The 20,749-nt window shown below is 43.0% G+C and overlaps 1 protein-coding gene and 1 long non-coding RNA gene across 4 annotated transcripts in view; both read left to right on the top strand.

Annotated features, from left to right (window-relative positions):
- Positions 1–20,749, top strand: part of LOC132862878 (uncharacterized) — a 50,748-nt gene that overhangs the window by 24,812 nt on the left and 5,187 nt on the right. The window lies entirely within an intron of this gene.
- ksr1a (kinase suppressor of ras 1a) overlaps positions 1–20,749 on the top strand; it is a 32,596-nt gene that overhangs the window by 6,660 nt on the left and 5,187 nt on the right. For 2 of the 3 annotated variants that reach the window (XM_060895196.1, XM_060895195.1), the window contains exons 2-15: positions 10,431–10,571; positions 13,525–13,672; positions 13,933–14,413; positions 15,588–15,763; positions 17,224–17,293; positions 17,489–17,572; positions 17,705–17,766; positions 17,852–17,961; positions 18,436–18,604; positions 18,841–18,882; positions 19,596–19,644; positions 19,741–19,804; positions 19,883–20,376; positions 20,636–20,732. In XM_060895196.1, coding sequence (XP_060751179.1) covers positions 10,431–10,571; positions 13,525–13,672; positions 13,933–14,413; positions 15,588–15,763; positions 17,224–17,293; positions 17,489–17,572; positions 17,705–17,766; positions 17,852–17,961; positions 18,436–18,604; positions 18,841–18,882; positions 19,596–19,644; positions 19,741–19,804; positions 19,883–20,376; positions 20,636–20,732 — 2,187 coding nt within the window. The remainder of the gene's footprint in view (positions 1–10,430; positions 10,572–13,524; positions 13,673–13,932; positions 14,414–15,587; positions 15,764–17,223; positions 17,294–17,488; positions 17,573–17,704; positions 17,767–17,851; positions 17,962–18,435; positions 18,605–18,840; positions 18,883–19,595; positions 19,645–19,740; positions 19,805–19,882; positions 20,377–20,635; positions 20,733–20,749) is intronic. The other variant, XM_060895197.1, reaches the window with a different exon arrangement.

Below are 20,749 nucleotides of genomic sequence, written 5' to 3'. Positions count from 1 at the left end.
ACCATTTCAGCATGAAGATAAGATAAACTGTATAAAAAATCATAGCTACGATTATGCCACAGTTCTTTGGGCAGTTGATTCAGTGTCCTAGAAAAATGGTTATTTATTTATTTATTCAAATGCACAATGCAGAAATTGGTAATTCATGTCATTTTTTAAAATAGACAATCCCCAAATAACTCAAATAACAACTCAAATAATAATGCAAGCACACAGGTCCCGGAATGCTAACTCGAATGCTAACTCGAATGCTAACTCGAATGCTAACTCGAATGCTAACTCGAATGCTAACTCGAATAAGAACACAAATAAGAACACAAATAAGAACACAAAAACTCAAATAATAACTCGAATAAGAACACAAATAAGAACATAAATAAGAACACAAAGACTCAAATAATAACTCGAATAAGAACACAAATAAGAACATAAATAAGAACACAAAGACTCAAATAAGAACACAAATAATAACTCAAATACAGTAATAACTCAAATAAGAACACAAAAGATAACACAAATAAGAACAAAAAATAATAGCGAAATAATTCAGGTCCTGAAATAATAACTCAAATAATAATTCAAAAACACAGGTCCTGAAATTCTAAATAAAAAAATAACAGAGAAGCTCTGATTTATAACTCACATACTGACCCAAATTAGATCTGAAGTAATTCCACAAATAAAAGGGACACAGCTGCCACTTTCGACAAGCCTCCAGCTATGATAACAATATAACCCCAAATTGTGCTTTTCTTTTATCCAGCAGTTTATATTAAAAATGTTTTACTGTCATATTCACCGTCTAACCGTAGCCAGTATCCATATGAACTCCACGTGGATCACCGTATCATGGGTTTGAGTATGATATTGGACAATAAATGACATAATACCATAAGCAGTAATACAAGGAGCAAAGTACATGATCGATTTTAGCAGTTGATCAGAATAATATTGAAGTGTTTTGGTTCTTACAAAAGTATCTACCTAATAAATGACTGATATAATAAATGTTACTGCTGTGTTGTAATGACTGTGTGCTGTTGGTGGTTATATAAGAGCCACGATTGTTCTGCTTGTTACAATAAAGCAAATTTGGTGTGGGAGTCGACGGAGGAGTCGTGTGAGCCGGTTCCTGTGGGGAGGACGTGGCTTTGTGTCTTGATGTGTCTCTGAAAACCGACTTCCTCCAACGCAGACAAACAAAGAGACACAATTAGGCTTTTTTAAGAAACAGGGAAAAGAGAAACTTAGCAGCGTTTGCTGATTTCACCCTCACAGGCCCTGCTTTGGAAAAAAAAAGAGTGTTATAAAAGAGAGCTGCGCTATTATGGCTGCTTCTATATTTGGCTCGTCTTTCGTCCCCCCGCCTGGTGTTTTCAGGGGTTGATTGTTAAATAAGAAAATGACGTGTGATGCGTGATGAGGCCGACCCAGGCGAGAGGGGGAGGAAAGGGGTGGGATTGAGACGAGAAGAAACCAACCAGATGTTTAAAAGGGACTGGTCTCCCAGCAGGCTGTGTGTGTTTTCAGGGAGAGGAAGGAGGGGGTACAGCGGAGCAGGTGATTGCAGTAACAACATCCCCCCCAACACACAGCGTCGCCTCCCTCTTTTCCTCTGTGAGGAGATCTATTTTTCCCCTGCCGTTGCTATATTGGACTCGCTCTGCTGCGGACGGATAAATCAGGAGACGGCCCCGTTATCAAAGCCAGCTTATTTTTTCAGTTGCTCCCTTGCACCCGTGCCAGATTTGGGTCATGAGATCAGATCTGGCTGCCGTCTCCGATCTACGTGGCTATAAAGCAGTTCAAAGCCCAGGCCAGCCTCAGAGCATCAGGAAAGGGGATCATCCATATGTCAAGTCGCTTTGTGTAGGAGTTATTAGAGCATAAAGTCTCCCAGTGTGACATTAGGACACCTCTGATTAGTAGAAGCCCCTTCAGCGACGCTCACACACTCCCTACTGCGATGACAATGACGATAGAAAAGTCAACCGTTGCTTCAGACCGCATCCTGCTCAGTAGGATAGGGGTCAGTCTCCAAAACAAGCATTACTACACTCAATACTGTCAAGACATTACAATCAGCGCTGATATCACAAGAATGACCAGAATAAACATTTCTGTTTTTCTGTTTCAATTAAAGGGATATTTAAAGGTGATGTGAAACACCGAAGTGAATAAAATAATCTCCTGTAACCAAACAGATAAAAAAAACACCATGAGCTTGTTAACAGCACCTGTGACCTGTAAAAAACAGATATTAATGTGATGACTCTAACATCATATTGTTTCTATAGTAACAGGTCCTTAACACGAAACTCGAATAGATGATCTGTCACACCAGCTAAATAGTAATAATAATAATAAACAACAATAACAACGAGTCGTTATTTAACAAAAGCAACAAGTAAATGTAGAAATGTTCTGTCACTAAATAAGGAGTCTTGATAAAAAGGTCTCCAGTGTTTTTTTTTTTTTTTTTTTTTTTGTAAATGTGCTAGAAAGGCTCGTTATCGCTCTTGTTGCCGTTGTTGTCTAGCTGTACTGCGCTGTGATTGGTCGAGAAATCTAACCTTTGCATGATGGATGGGTGACTTAAGAAAAGATTGAGCTGTTCTCACTATAAGAATAGTCGATTCAATTTGAGGTAAAAACAGAAAGCTGAAGTTCTGGGTTAGGAGCGTGACTCGTACGTTAAAGACGACACCGCGCAAAACATAGCTGCCGTTGTCTTTGTGATTAATACACATGGTCCACGCGGCAGGTGCAGTTCAATAGCGTCAACTTGAGAGGTTTCAAAGCATCTCATTTGTTATTCAAATCTCTTGTCTCGCACCTCGCCTCAGTGTAGCCATGTTAGTTTGTGGGCGGAGTTTACTCCGGATAAGCAATTGTAATGCTGGCAAATTATACAGCGCTAATCATTCGTTCCAGCCATCAGATGTTTGCTAGCACGTTACTAACACGGAGAAGACGCTTTCTCCCAAAGCCTCAAACATCACTCCGTCATTTTCCTCATGTCCGACTCGTCCCTTTACTTCACAGCAGTGTCCTCATGGAGACTATTCAGTTCAGTGATCAAAACTAGCATCACCTTGATAGCACTCGTCAGCGATATGATTTGTGTACATCCCTGTTGATTTCCAGAGCGCCGTGAACGTCCCAGACTTTCCTTGCAATAAGTAAATTAATTAATTAATAAGTAAAACACTAAATGTAAATAAAAAAAAAAATCAATTCTTAAAATAAATTCTAAAAGTCAGATATGCTAGCATGACTTGAATTTTTCATTCGAAAGGTCCATATGTGAATTTATTTACTGTAGAGTGTGTGTGTGTGGTGGGGTGTTTTCTGACTGAAACTGCTAATAAGCATGCTAATCAAAAATGCTGACTTGTATAGTACAGAAATAATAGTAAATATGATCGTGATATTTTTTTAGTTCTCACTGGTTTTTCCTGTCCGTCTGAAAAACACCTTCCGCGTGATGGTTTATTAGCAAACACTCGGACAAACCCCAGCTATGAGAGTTAGCTAGGTTTATTACTGTATGTTAGCGCTGGTATAAAAATGCTGTTATATTTGTAAAGCGAGTTGTTTTTTCCTCCATCTTTGTTGAACTGATAATATCTGGTGAACAGAGTTAAGGGTTGTGGAGAAGGTTCCTTGAATGTCTGATTACTAAAGCTAACCTTTCAGTCATTATCATTGTCCTCATCGCTAACATCAGGAATAAAACACTGGTCATTTCATTTGACCATCAATATGGAGTTTGATCATTCCTGTGTGAAAAATATACATCACTAGTGAAATGCTTGTATTTCTATTTGATACCTAGTCAGATTTTAGCCTTCCTGCAGCTCGGATGAGCCGGGCATGGCCGTGCCCTTTAGCCGTCCGTCATGTGTGTGTGGACGTCACAGACGTGTTACCATGGTAGCGCCGCGCGTGTGTTTACCTCCTTCTGCCCGGGCAGCACGATGTTGCCATAACACACGGATCCAGTGACGCAGCTCTTCAGCGCTGCCTTTTTGTTCTTGATTAGCAAGTGTACATTCCCCCCACCCCATCCACATCAGACCCCGCTGTAGCTCAAACACTTCTGTACTGCGTGAGGACTACGAAGAGAGGATAGTTATAGATCTTGACGATGCTACTGGTTAATCTGAGGCATGATGCTAATAGTTAATGTGAGGCATATGTTGATCAGGCTCACGTAGAGGTTGTGTGTATTATACAGGTGGTGTGGCCTATCGCTTAAGCTGTTCTTCTGGAGACGTTTTCTGTCTGTGGGAAAGTCCCACTCCAGAAGGCCCCCGAGTTGGGGTTGCTAGGAAACCTAACGTCACACTTGCACCAACGTATTGTTCTCTACCCTGGCTGTGTGATCCCCTAACTACCTGCAATGTGTGTGTGTGTGTGGTAGAGTGGGGGGTGGGGGTTTGAGACCATGATTGCCCATGCAGCAGAACACTGCAACCCCGAAACCAGCTAGTTTTTAGCTAATGTGGATAACAAGGGTCTCCTTAGCTTCCATGTGAGGGGGGAAAAATGTCTGGAGGAGGGGGGTGGGTAGTGGGGTTGTTGTTTGAGGGGTCGGGGCAGATCTCCAGGTGGATGATATTAAGACTATTTGCGGCTACCTTGGGCTCAGCGCAACTGGTTTGAATCCTGTATCGAATGCTATACAGGGAGAATAAAATGATGCACTGCTAACAGAAGGTGCGCAAGTGCTAGTGAGGGAAGAAGTTAGAAGCAGCTAATTTGCTTGTTTGAAGTTAACCGCCATAACCACAACATTTACATTTAACTTTATTTCTATTTGAGAAGCTGTTCCTAAGAACCCGATGTTCTTGTTTACGTACAGTAGTTTGACTGGACACCGGGCCTTCCACTCCACCGAGCCTCTATTGTTAACAAAAAGAACAAAAAAAAAAAAAACATGAATCTGTCTTCTTCATGTCGCACGCTGGCCAAACCCCAAAGTCAATGTTAGCAGAGATAGGCTGAGGGGAAAACAAGAGGAGGTAGCACTGGGTGTTGTTTTGCTTTCTTTGGAGCGACGAGCTGGTTGACCGCAGACCACAGGATTCGTATCTCTACTGTACGACATGTTGACTCAAAGGTTCACTTCTCCTGTCATTGTATTTGGCATCATTCAGATGTTTAAACTTTTGGAGGAAAAAAAAAAAAGGGATGAAGCGTGAGCGTGACTGGAGAAGGAGGAGGAGGTTATTTACTGTTCTGGCCACCTGCAGTTCCATGTGAGGAGATTAAGCTACACGAAGCCTCTTAAACGTTGGCAGTGAACCCGAAGCCTTCTCGCTCGCTCATACACACAGTCCTCTATATTCCTGCGTTCACACTTCTCTCATTTAGGAAGCGAGCAATAACAGATGCTGAAATGAGATGCTCTTGACCTTGTCGTTCTGTACTTTAGCGTTGCTCTTTTATTAGCACACCATAGTGAAAAGCTTGTGGGGAAAAAAAAATCCTTCTATTCAATCGGTCTTACTTTTAATTCTTCTGCTGACTGGAATTGAAAGGAAATGAATATATTTGGAGTGAGGCCAAGAATATACACCACAAGATTAGCATTTAGGAACTAGATTATTAGCTTTGTTAACTAGTTTGTTTGAGTTTTTCTCTCAGCTCTAAGCTACCTTTACCTTTAACGACACATGCTTTTTTCCCTGTCTGAGAGGCCCTCGGGTTCAGCGCTCTATCTTTTTTTGTTAGCTGCAGCCTCACACCAAAAGGATGTGAACGCCTCCTTGGCAGGTGCATGGTGTATGGATTGGAAGAGTAGGCACTTGACTCTCTCTCTCTCTCTCTCTCTCTCTCTCTCTCGCACTTGCACTTGACTCTTTTTTGACACACTTTTTGAAAAATGATGCTAGTTTCTGAGGTAAAATATCTGCTAAAAGATCTAATAGAGTGCAGGAATTTTTGCAGCTATTTTACTCTCACTCACTCACTCACTCATTTTCTACCTCGGGTCACGGGGAGCCTGTGCCTATCTCAGGCGTCATCGGGCATCAAGGCAGGATACACCCTGGACGGAGTGCCAACCCATCGCAGGGCACACACACACACACTCATTCACTCACGCAATCACACACTACGGACAATTTTCCAGAGATGCCAATCAACGTACCATGCATGTCTTTGGACCGGGGGAGGAAACCGGAGTACCCGGAGGAAACCCCCGAGGCACGAGGAGAACATGCAAACTCCACACACACAAGGCGGAGGCGAGAATCGAACCCCCAACCCTGGAGGTGTGAGGCGAACGTGTTAACCACTAAGCCACCATGCCCCTGCAGCTATTTTAAATAGAGCAAAAATACGCATCGTCACAGCGGTCACATGATCCAGCAGCATATACGATAGTTAAGGCGTGGCTAGCGTGATTCACACAAGGGTTGTCTGAGGTTTAGAGCTGTTTGTGCTGTTTTATTTATTTATTTATTTATTTATTTTTATATGGTTATATTTGAACAGCACATTAATTTAAAAAAAGAAAAAAAAAAGATGAAGGTGTGATGTCTAAAGAGTCATGATTCTGTGGAGGCTGCTGTTAATCACGCTTGGACGAGAGCACTAACTGCTGCTCATTCCTATACAGATAGCTAACACACAGCTAGCTCGTGTCTTTCCAGTCCCATGCGGTTGTGGAGATTCAGGCTAGGAAAACTCCAGAAAGAGTTTCTTCGTAAAAAAACTGTAGTATTTGTGCCAACGTTCACGCTTATGCATTTGGGGGAACTGCTCCAGCTGTGAGTTCAGTAGAAGAAGGTTCTAGATACAATGCGTTGAGTTTGGATTTTTCTCCGTGATGGTTTTATACTGTAGCGTGATGAACTCCGCCTGGCTGGAAGCCTTCGTTCGCTGGCGTCCGAATCCACGCTGCACTCATTAAGGTTAGGATTAGAGGAGGCTGGCTGGCAGGTGGGTGGAGGTGTGAAAGGGATGACTGGCTTTATGGCTGCCAGCCTCCTGGTAACAGAGCTGGTGTGTGCGTCAGCAATGCGCCTGCCTGGTCTCCCTCTGAAAGGACCAGACTCAACAGGCCAGTCTTCGTCCTCCTGGTCCTCCTCCTCCTCCTCCTCCTCCTGTTCTTTAACGTTACCCCTTTAACCCCTCCAACCCTCATCCTCCCTGCTGCTGCTTGGCTGAGGCTCATCTGCACAACCTGTTCTCCTTAAAACAAGCAGCGACAGAGTTTTTTTTTTTTTGCGTTTTTTCCACCCCACCCCTCCTCACCCCACCCCTCCTCGCCCCACCCCTCCTCAAGGTACTTTTTACAGAATGTTCAATTTACAGTTTTTATTATTCTTTTTGATTCACATAGCCCAAGGCTTTGGCAACACACATACTGTTAATGTCTGTGCAACAATCAGTAAATCATGCTGAATTTGAGAGACAGGGAGACAGATGCAAAAGTTTGTGCACCCACGCTCAGATTGCATGTTTTGTCTTTTTTGTAAATTGAAAAATTAACAACTTCTGTGCATTTCGGAATTCTGGTACACACTTACTGTCGACTAGTGAGAATAAGTTATACCATAAGGTGTGTGGAAAAATTTTGGCACCCACCCAGCAGTTGGGTAACACACTGGTTTTGTAATTTAATTCTAAGCTCTTTGAACAGAATTACAACCAGCAGGATTTGTTTACAGGTGCCAATATTTTTTTTTTTTCACAGAACTTTAGATGCTCCTTTATCTGAAAAGATAGAGTCAGATATCAGATTTCTCTCTCTCTTTCTCTTTCTCTTTCTCTCTCTCTTTCTCTTTCTCTCGCTCTTGCTCTGGTCAGCATTCTGCACTCACTGGAAAATTCCTCTTGTGCTGGCCAACGCTGTTTTGTTTGCAGAGGAATCGGAGGGGAGCTGCCTCACAGAGCGCTCCCTCCCATGTCGCGTTTTGTTATTCAAAAAGATCCTGACACGTCGCCAGGGTAGGGAGGGAGGAAAGAAAAAAAAAGCCTGCGAATCTCCAGGCAGATAGATAGCCATGTGTTAGCCTCGCTATGAACTCGCGAGTGCTGATGTCACTCGCTGCGACGCTCTGATGACACCCGGTTGCCATGGCAGCAGCGCAGACGCCCCCCGAGAGGAGGTATGCTTGCTGTGCGCTTCCATATAATAGCAGCTATTTATATCTGTTTGACGGGCCTGTTTGCTGGAGGGGAAATAAGCAGGATTGTGGGGGAGAGATTCAGTCAGATGGCATGTTCACTTCACCAGGGCAGAGAGCCAAGTGCAGTGGCATGATGTAGATTAGATGTGATCATGCATTAGGCTTTATTTTATGGACTGCTTCTTTTTTTTTATATATATATAAATATATACATTTACATTTATTCATTCGGCAGATGGTTTAATCCAAAGCGAATTAAAAGCGAGGTAGAATCCGATCCAATTATAGAGCTTGCATAAGCACATAATTGAGGGTTAAGAGTGTTGATCAAACCCCCAGCGGTGGCTCTGTGAGAGCTATAAACCTTCCAGTGACAAGCCAAGACCTTAAGCGCTGAGCTCAAATTCACACTGTTCTTCCCCCTCAGTCATCTAGTCAATAAGTCAACTCAGTTGATGTCTGAAGTTCTTCAGTTCCCTAGTCTTGTTTACCCAATATCTCAAGCCTCAGACCCAGAGCTTCTGTGACGTCTCACCGATGCGATGATGTGGTTCGGTCTAATCGTTAAACATGGACAGAACCGCACCATGTCACTGACCTCTCTAGTGTTATCCACATGGCTCCTGACTTGGGTCATTTGCCAAATCTCTACTGCTAATTAGTTGTTCCCGATCACACCACAGCTGAAGGGTGAAGACCTGCACGTGCTTCCTCTCAGACATGTGAACACACTCACAGCTCGTGCTACATCACCGCGCAGCCGAACGCTAACAGATGGGTCTGTGATGGACAGGCCAGACAGTACTCTAATGTTAAAATAGAGTTGTGTCAGAAAAGACACAAGTTTCAGACTATGTCTGCTTGCTTATTTATTTATTTATTTATTTATTTATTTTAAGTGAAATGGACTTCGAAATCAGACACTTGCCTCAATATGATTTTCAGCCACACTATTCACCTTAAAGCACCTTTTGAACCTAAATTTTCTGTGTATTGCACAATATTATTGTAAAGACACCGTTTTATTTCTGGCCTCCTCATGCACGCTGTTCTGCGTTCAGACCTCTAAAACAATGGTTAATATACAAATACCTTAATGCATCTCTGTATAATTAGCTCCAGCTCATTAGCGCTGTTTCAGTTGCCCTTTTCGCCTGCTCACTGAGTTCCAACGTTTGTGTGGCATGACAAAGGTGGAAATGAGAGACGGTAAAGTCTTGTTACACAAGTACGTCTCTTCACCGGCATGTCCGAGGCTCTCGGGACTCTCGGGACAAAGCTATCAAAAGCCTTCGCCGATCTCAGCAGAATATTAGGAGGAGATGGCGTGTTCTGATTGGGTAAAGCCTGGACCTCAGCCTGGGGCCGTCTGATCCTGAGTCAGCTCTTAGTCCAGCGTGTCCTTGGCAAGACATCGGTTTGCATCGTTACGTGTTTACAGACAGTCAAGAACATGCGGAAATCATCAGTCCGTTATGTCTGATTTAAATAAACTTGAAAAAATAGTCTTAAAGTTTTCAGTGAAGACATTTCCATGCAACACTGGTTTAAGATTAACTGTCAACATTTCTAACGAGGAGCAAATCAGAAATCAGGGCCCTGATCAAATCCAAGGTGTTTGTTGTTGTTTTTTTTTTTTTTGCCATCACTTCCTGTCGAAGCTGTATTTATTTTCCATTTTGGTCTTTTTTTTTATAGACCTTGGCCTCCAGAGACGGATTATGGGCCGAGATAAATATATCCAGATATCTGCAAAAAAAAAAAAAAAAAAGTATTTTAGTATTATTTTCCAATAACCGCATCAGTTTCGGTGCTTTATTCCTTACAAAATAAAGCATAAACTTTACCGTTAATGTATCAACAGTAGAAAGTAGATGCACTTATGATAAATGATGCTGGTTTAGATGTTGAATAAATAATGAACAGCTGCATTAAAGATGTGGCTTGCATTCAGAAACACTTTCGATGACTTTTATGCAGTTATTTATCCCAATCATGTAACGTGTCTTTTTGCTCATTTATGTTCATGCTAACTAATGGGACAAACGTTATTGTAAAACGTAATCTAAATATTTAACACCGTTTACTTCATTAAAACTATGAAGTTTGATATTTCTGTCAAAGTGACCCAATATCTGTCTCATCCTTTCTGCCCCATGTAATTATTGTCGTATATTAATAATGACTTCCACATGTGTCCAAATGCAAAAAAAAAAATAGCCTTAAGAATGTTTCCTTCTCTGCTACCCCTCCCTCCTGCGCCTGCTTCTCTGTCACCCCCTGCAGGTGAAGCTCATGAAGTACATCTGCAAGCAGCTGCAGTGCAAGCTGAAGGTTCCAGAGACCGAGCGACCGCAGGCGCTGGACACGTACCCACGCCTGGGGGACTGGCTACGCACCATCAGCCTGAGATCCGAGCTCATAGAGGTAAAGAGCAGACATGCAGCGTCAGGGATGTGAAACTGTGCAGCTTTAATGAACCTCAAACCAACATCATGTGCTTCAGGATCATCAGTAGTTCACGAGACCATACGAACGGCACGTGATAGTGTTAGTGTATTACCAACACCCATCTAATGACTTCTCAGACTGGACCTCTTAGTCTGAGTGTTTCAGAGCTTAGTCAGCTTAGCGCAGACAGCTAGCTCAAATCAGCCTTTCGCACGGCAAGTTAGCGTGCATGTGACACACCACGCTGTCACCCCGACCTCACAGACCGGGTCGTATCACGCCACTGTGTTCTGCGTGACTTATAAAGATCACAACTGAGCGCAGTACTGATGTGAGTAACTGACTTAGTGCTTCTGAGAATTTACAGCCAATACTTACAGCCCTAAGGGTGCACAAACTTTTTGCTCTTAAATGTTTGTATGCGATGTGAGTAAGTCATTTTGTATATTATTGGTATTTGGCCTGATTCGTGACTAGCAATTGTGACACTTCAAGTCGTAGAACTTAACACTTACTCCCTCGTGTGTATGTGTATGTGTGTGTATGTGTGTGTATGTGTGTGTATGTGTGTGTATGTGTGTGTATGTGTGTGTGTGTGTGTATGTGTGTGTGTCTGTGTATGTGTGTATGTGTGTGTGTGTGTGTGTGTGTGTGTGTGTGTGTGTGTATACGCGCTTTAGTTATGTGTCTCTTTGTTCTTCCTTCGACTTTTTCAGCTCGGTGCCGTTGCCAAATGAATACAATGTACAAATGTTCTTCATAACTAAGGAAGGAAATTATCATATATCTTATTATTATTATTATTATTGTTGTTGTTGTTGTTGTTGTTGTTGTTATTTAAATTGGGACAATAAACCTGCTGCTTTAGTTCATACGACTGTTACATTAAAGCTTGTTATTGTTTGTGTTACTGTCGGTAAAAGTCTTAATACTATTCAGGCGTGTATTAGTAAGATTGTAGTATTACTAGTAGGAACAGTAGCAGTGTTATTAGTAGTTAAAAGTAATATTATTAGCAGTAGTTATAGTAAGTATAATTTAGTAGTAGTAGTAATAGTTGTAGTAGCATCAATATTATAATTAACAGGATCTCGGTAGTGATAATATAATAACAGTATAACAGTAGTAATAGTAGTACTAGTAGTCATACACTAGTAGTAGTAGTAGTAGTAATAATATTAATGATTGGATTACCATTAGTCATACTAATAATACTAGTAGTAGTAGTCATACACTGTTAGGAATAATAAGAATAATAATAGTAGTAGTAGTACAACTAGTAATAACATAGCAGTAGTCATTCACTCTTATTAATAGTAATAGTAGTACTAGTAGTTATCTAATATTAGTAGTAATAATAATAATTGGATTACCATTAGTAATAATATTAATAGCGGTAATATGGCATAGTAATAGTAGCCATACGCTGTTAGTAATAATACACTCTTACACTGTAGTCATACACTCTTAGTAGTAGTACTAGTAGTCATACACTTAGCAATAGTGGTAGTAATATTAATGATTGGATTACAATTAGTAATAGTAATAGTGTTAATAGCAGTAGTAGTACTAGTAGTACTAGTAGTTCAAAGATGTGATTTGTACTTGGGCACGAAAGCTCATAAAATTCAATGTATTACTTTTAAAACCTCATTATTTATTCAATTTAAAATGAGAGTAAAATCTGAATATTATAATATTATAATATATCCATCACTCTACACATAGTGAAGTTTTAACAGCTAGTTCCATCTGCATAGACATTTCTGAGCCTGTGTTCATAAAGCCACACTCCAGGAGCTTCGGCGCGACTGCCTCTTCTCTGCCACTCGTACAGGTCCATAATGAGGTAATCGGATCATCAGCCGGGCTCAATTAGTCTAAGAGGTCACGCGATGTGCGGATTTGAAGAGGGAACGATAGAGAGAGAGAGAGAGAGAGATGGAGAAATTCATTAGCATTAAGCCTCTCAAAGAAAACAATGACCATCAGGTGATGAGGCACTTGACTTTTTTCATTTGTCCACATGCCTCTTCACATTAAACACTGTATGACACAGTAACACTGATATTTCATCACAGTACCCCTGAAATCCAGGAGAGTCAGTATTCACACATTCATGTTTACTATCTAGATGATTTCCATGTGATGTCACTGACAAACTGGTTGGGGTTTGAGGATGAGGTTTAGACTTGTATTGTGAATTGGTGTTCTATTAAAGACTTAAAAATGCCTGTCTGCTCTCCTAGCAATTTCTATATGTCATGTTCACTTCTTATATACGTTTTTTAGGCCTAAATCATTAACTCAAATCAATCAAATGACTCAACACCCATAAACAATAACTCAATTTTTTTAAGTAATCCAAGTGAGGTAAATGATTCAAATAATCCAGATGACTCAAATGACATAAATGACTCAAATAATCCAAATAACTCAAATAACGTAAATAACTCAAATAGCGTAAATTACTCAAATAAAGCAAATGACTCAAATAATCCAGATGACTCAAATAACGTAAATGACTCATCATTCAGACGTCTCAAATAACAGACGGCTCAAAGTCATAAATCAATAGGTCAAATGGCACAAAGTGCAAAATTTATAACTCCAATGACTCAAATATCCATTGTTTCAGCGTGTGTGTGTATCTGTGTGTGTGTGTGTTTGTGTGTGGTTCCATCTGAACGAAGGTAAACCTAGTGTTAGCATTAATAAAGCCAGCTGGATCATATAACCATCACAGCCTGATTGACAGTACATATATAAACTCGTTCTGTATACAGTGTGTTCACACTACAGAGTTACAGACTGTGTTGTGTGTGTGTGTGTGTGTGTGTGTGTGAGTGTGTGGGTGTGTGTTTGTACTCTGGATTCTCTCACCAGCCCTGCTGTCTGTTCTGTTCTCTCCATGTCTCTTATTGCGTAGGTGTTGCCTGTGAAGTTGTCGTTGGATGCCTTGTTGCAGATGCCCGGTGCTCAGGTGCGAGAGACCATGAGGAGCCTGGGAGCCACTGCGGAGGAGTGCGTTCGGCTCTGCACCGCCCTCACCTGCTTAAAGAGTGCCACCGAATCAGGTGAGCTTCCTGTTTGGTCTGGCAGCTCGCTCCAGATAGCAGGAGTCTTTTAACTTTTAATTTGGAAATGTTAAACTCTCAGATGTAGGAAGCACACAGAACGTTTGGTTTGGTAAATCATCACAAGAATGCTTTGAATAAAAAAAATATACATAATGTATGAAGCATGGACCTGCAGTTGAACCACAGAGCTGATCAGTTTATGGATGTGGTTGGTCAGAAGGTGTTGGCTGATTGTAACTGTGGATTTTTATCCTCAGGAGAGTGTAGTGAGGACGGTGGCTGCTGGTTTTCTGCACCCACTCGACGGGACAGCGGCGGTCTCACCCCAGCGGACCAGATCCCTTTACTTGGAAGTCTAACACGCCCTCATAGCCCCTCCCCACTTGCCCGGCCTCCAACCACGCCCACTACACCCACTGTGCCCAGCACACCCCTCGTCCCATGCCTTCACTCGCGGCACCTTCCAACCAACCCCGAGGCCCACATCTACCACGGCTACGCAGAGAGCTTGACAGACCCCAGTCCATACTACTCGTCCTGGCCTGTCCGTGTTTATGGACACTCCTCCACCCCACCCATAACTCCGCCCTCAAAGCGAAGGCACCGCATTAAGCCACCCTGCACGCCGCCACCACCATCACGCAAGGTTCTCCACGTCCTGCCCAACATCACCCTGACACGCAGCAAGAGCCACGAGAGCCAACTGGGCCACCGTATCGAGGACATACCCACCAGCAAGTATGTCACTTCCTGTTTTGTCAGGCAGGGCTATAAATGTTTCAACAACTGGATAAAATTTGAAATAATTATGGCTGTTATACAAACTTTGAAGTGGAAGGCGTCAGTCAGTCATCATTTATACGACATATCTGGATATTTCTTGCACACAATCTTGTTATCCAGGACATTTCCAAATATCACCACTCATCCAGTCCATTAGAAAGTCTCCTAACTCCAGTGTTTAACAACTTATCACGTTTCCTGTTCAGCACAGAGAATTCCATCATTCTGTTCAAACAGTCAAACACTCCATGAGAAACATGGGATATAAAATTAATGTAGTATTTTTATGTAGAGTTTTATAAACTGTAATAAACTGCTAGCCAATAATTCATGTGACTCTAAACACTGCAAACAGGGCACCCTAAGGGGAGGGAGGGAGGGAGGGAGGGAGAGAGAGAGAGAGAGAGAGAGAGAGGGAGGAAGGGAGGGAGGGAGAGTGAGAGAGAGGGAGGGAGGGAGGGAGAGAGAGAGAGGGAGGGAGAGTGAGAGAGAGAGGGAGGGAGGGAGAGTGAGAGAGAGGTTAAGAGAGCGAGAGGGAGGGAGAAAGCGAGAGAGAGAGGGAGGGAGTCACAACAAAAATGTCACAACAGGATACACATTGAAGGCCCAGTGTCCAAAAGAGAGCATGTCAGACACACACACACACACACACACACACACACACACACACACACACAGAATTAATGCTGTACTAACCCTTAGGTAAGTAACCTTAACCTCATCACCTCTAATAAACCATAAACCCTAACCCCCTCTTCCTTAACCCTTTCATCACCATTCCCATGACGATAAACGCTCATTTTTAGTTTATGTTCTAGTCCTGTCCCCGTCCCTGTCCCCGTCCCTGTCCCTGTCCCCGTCCCCGTGGTTTCTGAAAGTGTTCACCTGTTCTGTGTTAGCACTTCATTATATATACTGTATATTGATTCTCTGTTAAATAGTTTTGTATTTCTGCCTCTAATCACACGTAACCTCAGTAGTCTTAACCCTGGCACTAGATTTCTGATTTCTGTTCATCTATCACACCCGGTCCTTTTGGCAGCATGCTGGTTTAAATGTTTTATCCAGCTTTGTGTGACATCCCTGGTTGTCAGTGACCTCAGTGACCTGGCTGTGTTTGTGTCCACAGGTGTGGAAAGAAAAATAAGCTGTTCCTGAACGTCCAGATTAACGGTAACGCTTGCGACGATTTGCCGTCTCGCTCCCCGCTGCTTTCCACCCGTACACACGGTGCTGTGCCAGGTACTGACCCTTACACCCTGCCAGGGACACCAACGCTGCTGGAGGAACATGGAGGCCTGAGGAGTGAGACACACACACACACACACACACACACACACACACACACACACACACTGTAAAGTGCCTGGGTAATAGGGTCAAGCCAGTAATAGCTTAACAGAAGGGTGAAATATTTAGCTTCCATGATTTCAGGATAAAACAGTGGCTCACACATGACGTGTAACACGATACAAGAAACAATTGACACTTTTTTCGAATTGTAGTCCATCCTAAGCAAAGTCCAGCTATTAGGATAGTTTCAGTGTTTGTTCTGCTGAAATAAATGATGGTGTTGATTAAGCATTCCTGGGGTAAAAAAAAAAAAAGTTTGGATATTTGCAGGGGTTCAGATGTAAAGGTTTATCACCGCGTCTCTTCCTGTGCCGAAGAGTTTATGGCTGCTTTCCAGGTGCATTTTTAACGCACACTTCTCAACTTCCTCTCTCCGTTCCCTCGGGGGATCTCTTCACTCCTCACCACCATCTTCAGAGCTGTTCCAGTACTTTATTATGTCAAGTGAAGTTTGATAGATGGCCGATTAGAAGCTGCTTGGATTTCCTTTTCATCGCCGCCAAAAAAATGGCTTAAGGAACTCATTTGTAAACTAGACTTGTAACTTGACGTTGGCTTTGAGGAGGCAAGTATTCGCAAAGGCCGGTGCTTTTTGGAGGCAAGTGGACATAAGGGTCAGTGTTACTTTTGGAGGCAAGTGTACAGAAAGTTAGGGTGCCAAAACATTTGGCGGCAAGTGGAGAGGAGCATGTGACGTCATCCGAATACTCCTGAGGAAGTTCCCCTCATTGTGCTGAGTGTTTTGATATGTCACATGTCCATGTTGTAAAAAGTTTTTTGATTTTGCATATTCTGGGGGCGGGGCTGCGGGACAACCGGAAGGCCAGTCGGTACACCAATTTAAACCTTTGTTCAGAGTATCACCCTAAAGGAGCTGGCCGAGTTTAGTGTAGATAGTTCGAAAGCTTGCCGAGTTATAAACCTCCAAAGTATATAATGGGAGTCTATGGGGAAAAAAGGCCAATTTGAGACCCGGTACCGGAAGTACCGGTACTCGGATCGCTTAGAAAAATCAGAGCAACAAACTTCAGACCAGCGTCTACAACATATCCGAATTCGGTGCATGTGGCTCGAAAGCCCTAGGCCGCATTAAATTTTATAAATTTTTGTCTAAGCTGAAATAGGAAAACAGAATGTTGGCTTCTACAAAGAGACATAATTAGCAATTAAAAAAAAATCTCTGCTGTTACTTGATTAGGTTTTATTTGGAAAACAGCAGTATTATTTGATTGACGACTTGAGAGCACACGCGCAATATTAACTGTTAATAGCTAGCATTTTTTTGTGCTCTGTATATTCATGATGATGTAATTGAGAGGCTGAATCGAATCGTCATGTTGAGGATAAATGAAGCTGATTCCTTTAAGAGGAAACAGTCTTCGGATTAATCTGTCCGTCTGTCTCGTCCCCAGATAACATCACAGTCCATCGCAGCTCTCCGCAGGCAGTGAGGAGAGACATCGGACTGGCTGTCACTCACAGGTAACTCCGCCCTCTTGTTATTAAGCGTGTTAATACATACCTGTAACACGACGCTGTAGCTGAACACTTCTAAGAAATGAATCGACGTCTTCGGATGAATCCCGATTTAAGAATTAACGAGTTATATTAATAATTCGTAATGACCGTCTTATACACAATATAAATGATTACGAAATACTTTACGTTGTGTTTAAGGTTCTCCACCAAGTCGTGGCTCTCGCAGACGTGTCAAGTCTGCCAGAAGAACATGATCTTCGGCGTAAAATGCAAACACTGTAGGTGGGTTGGTTGTTAGAGAGCAGTCGATGCGTCTCGTTTTCTCCGAGGTCGTCATAATGGATACGGTTTAGAGTGAAAATGAAAGCCTTCCGAACGTGTGCCGTGTTCTAACGTCTGTTCTCATCTCCGTAGGTTAAAGTGTCACAATAAATGCACGAAAGAGGCTCCTCCCTGTCGAATATCATTCCTCCCCAGTAAGTGTTCTGTTCCTTTGCAGCTCTCGAGTCCTTGAAGTAGGCTTTTTGTTTTATTCTCACATTCTCGACGGCTCTGTCTCAGTCACAAAGATCCGGAGGACGGAGTCCGTGCCGTCGGACATCAACAACCCCGTGGATCGGCCGGCCGACCCGCCGCAGTTTGGCACGTTACCAAAGGCAATAACCAAGAAGGTAAGTGGCCTTTATGATGCAGCACTAAAGCAATAATCACTGCTGTGTGCAGACACACAGAGGCTTTTCTCTGCTGTTTTAGTGCCTGTGTGGTGATGTTATAGTGACGTGACACTCAGGATCTGGGGAATTTTACACAGAATAGATTTTATATTTATTGAAAGTCAACAATACGAACGTGTGCTCATAGTGTGACACTCCTAGTGTTCAATTTAGTGAGATGGTTTGGAGTTAAACTCTGGAGTTAAACAATAGGTTTAGGTGAATCTACAAAAACACAGTAACAGCAAGAGGTGGTGGCAGGAGATCTGGTATCTTTACGTACATAAATCATTTTTCTTCAGAGGTTCATGAAGGTTTGAGATGATGGTCGATCTTAATGGTCATTTCCTGCCTACTAACCAGTCTTGAATGTTGTTTAAAGGTCCTGATGTTTAAAGTGATGATGAACATGGTACGTTGTTCTGTCCTAAGGATCATCCTCCTGTGCTGAATCAGCTGGACTCCAGCAGTAACCCGTCGTCCACAACGTCCTCCACGCCATCATCTCCTGCCCCGTTCCAGCAGAGTAACCCCCCTAGTGCCACCCCGCCCCCCAACCCTTCACCCAAAAACCACCGTGACAACCGCTTTAACTTTCCAGGTGAGTGTTTGGACAGGACACGACACGACAGTCATTAAAATGATCTTGTACAATTAATGCTAGGTTCATTGTACATGCTTTCTTTGATCGCTCCGATTTTAGCACTTAAATGACTAAATCCTTTTGTTTCACTAATGCAGATTATTCAACAGACGCGCACGAGGCTTTCTTTTAACCCTTTTGTTTTTCTTTGTCGTCTCCTTGCGTGTTGATTTCTCTGTCCCTCTTTCCCTAAGCTGCCTTCTACTTTCAGCATAGACAGCAGTTTATCTTCCCCGGTGAGTTAAAGACAACCTGTCAGTTTTCGCACCTTGTAACGTTTCCCAAATCTGTTCCAGTCCAGCTCTTAGCTCGCAGTGCTTGCGTCTGAGAATCGGTCTCGCTTTATCGTCTCGTATTCTTGCTTGTCCGAGTCAGAGCGTGTGCATGCTGATGTCTTGCCCTGTGTTTTGTTTGTTTTTCACTCCGTCCTCCTGATTTGGGTTTGTTTAATGGATGGTCCGTTGCTTCGGTGCAGGAGTCAGTGGGTCAGTTGGTTTCACTATGACGTCACTGTAAAAAAAAAAAAAAAAAAAAATTCTAATGTCAATACAGTGAAAACAAAAAGAAGGATGCAGCAAGATGTAACTTAGTTGTCCGTTATGATTAACGTTAAAAGGTTTAGTTAATTGCCCTGTGCGTCAGACTGTAACTGAAGGCTCTGCTCCTGCTTCATCCTTATCCCAGTACACATCAGACTCACACTTGTGTGACGAAAGTCAAACACATTTTTGAGTCAGTCAGAGAGAAGTGTAACGATTTGCATGGACTTGATATTGTAATGTTGGTTTTGTTTGCCTCCTGCTGGTGAGTCGCGGTGATGCATGTCTTGACGGTGTCTCTTACACGGATGTTTAGGTGTGGAAAGGAAACGAGCTGTTCGCCGAGATTCCAACCACACAGTCCAAATATATGTGTTTTGGTGTCTTAACTTTCACAAGTTTTTTTTCAGATGTGTCCAGTTCCAACAACTTTCACCCAGAAGGTCTACCAGACACAGTGTAAGAGAGCCGTCCGATGAGAGAAAGAAATGTCTTGTCTTTTGTTAAGTGTTCGTGGCATTATGATGGGCAACGTTTCCACTTACTCTCCCTCAGGACTGAGACAGAACCATCAGAGGAGGACGTTCACGCCGAGGAGGCTGAGAACGAAGACGGAGAGGTAAAGTTACCACGATGAATCGGCCTTACTCGTAAATACGCTGATGTGACACACGGTTAAAACGTGTGTCTGTGTCAGGAGGAAGATGTAGATGAGGAGGAACAAGACGATGCGAGCGCAGAGGAGGACGACGTGAAGGAGGAGCCCGAGGAGGAGGAAGAGGAGGAAGAGGAAGAAGAGGAGGTGAGCTTTGAAGAGTCAAACGGAGGCTCGGATGGTGAAGGAGACGGAGATGAGCTGGATGATCTGCCCAGTGCGAGAGGCCGTGGACCGTGGAAGGGTCCTGTCTCACGCAAGGCCAGTCAGACCAGCGTCTACCTGCAGGAGTGGGACATTCCTTTTGAGCAGCTCGACCTGGGCGAGCTGATCGGAAAGGGCCGTTGGGGACGGGTACACCGGGGCCGCTGGCACGGCGAGGTGGCCATCCGCCTGCTCGAGATTGATGGCAACAATCAGGACCACCTCAAACTTTTCAAGAAGGAGGTGATGAACTACAGACAGACGCGGCATGAGAACGTGGTGCTGTTCATGGGGGCCTGCATGGCACCTCCACACCTCGCCATCATCACCAGGTCAGGCAGAACTTTATTGTGACTTATTTGCTGATGTAGGCTAGCCTTAAGGTTAATTAAGATTTATCATTGTGACTTAAAATCCTCTCAGAATCCTCATGAGAGCTGATGTGGGTAAGCTGGCTAGCATTAGGAGTGACATTTAGGGATGTAATACTAAGAAATCTGTTAACAGTCCTGTCAGGTTAGTTCATGTTAGCTAGCTGACTAGATAAAGATAAACATCCGTTTTTTGTTTTTTTTTAAAACTCCTTGTTAGCTTCTGCAAAGGCCGGACGTTGTACTCCGTTGTGAGAGACATGAAGAACACACTAGACATTAACAAGACGAGACAGATTGCCCAGGAGATCGTGAAGGTAACTAGCGTATCTAG

Source organism: Tachysurus vachellii, chromosome 20, assembly GCF_030014155.1.
Source record: "Tachysurus vachellii isolate PV-2020 chromosome 20, HZAU_Pvac_v1, whole genome shotgun sequence".
In the NCBI taxonomy this organism is placed as follows: Eukaryota; Metazoa; Chordata; class Actinopteri; order Siluriformes; family Bagridae; genus Tachysurus; species Tachysurus vachellii.
The sequence above is the reverse complement of the archived record's forward strand: the minus strand, read 5'-3'. Positions and strand labels throughout refer to the sequence as shown.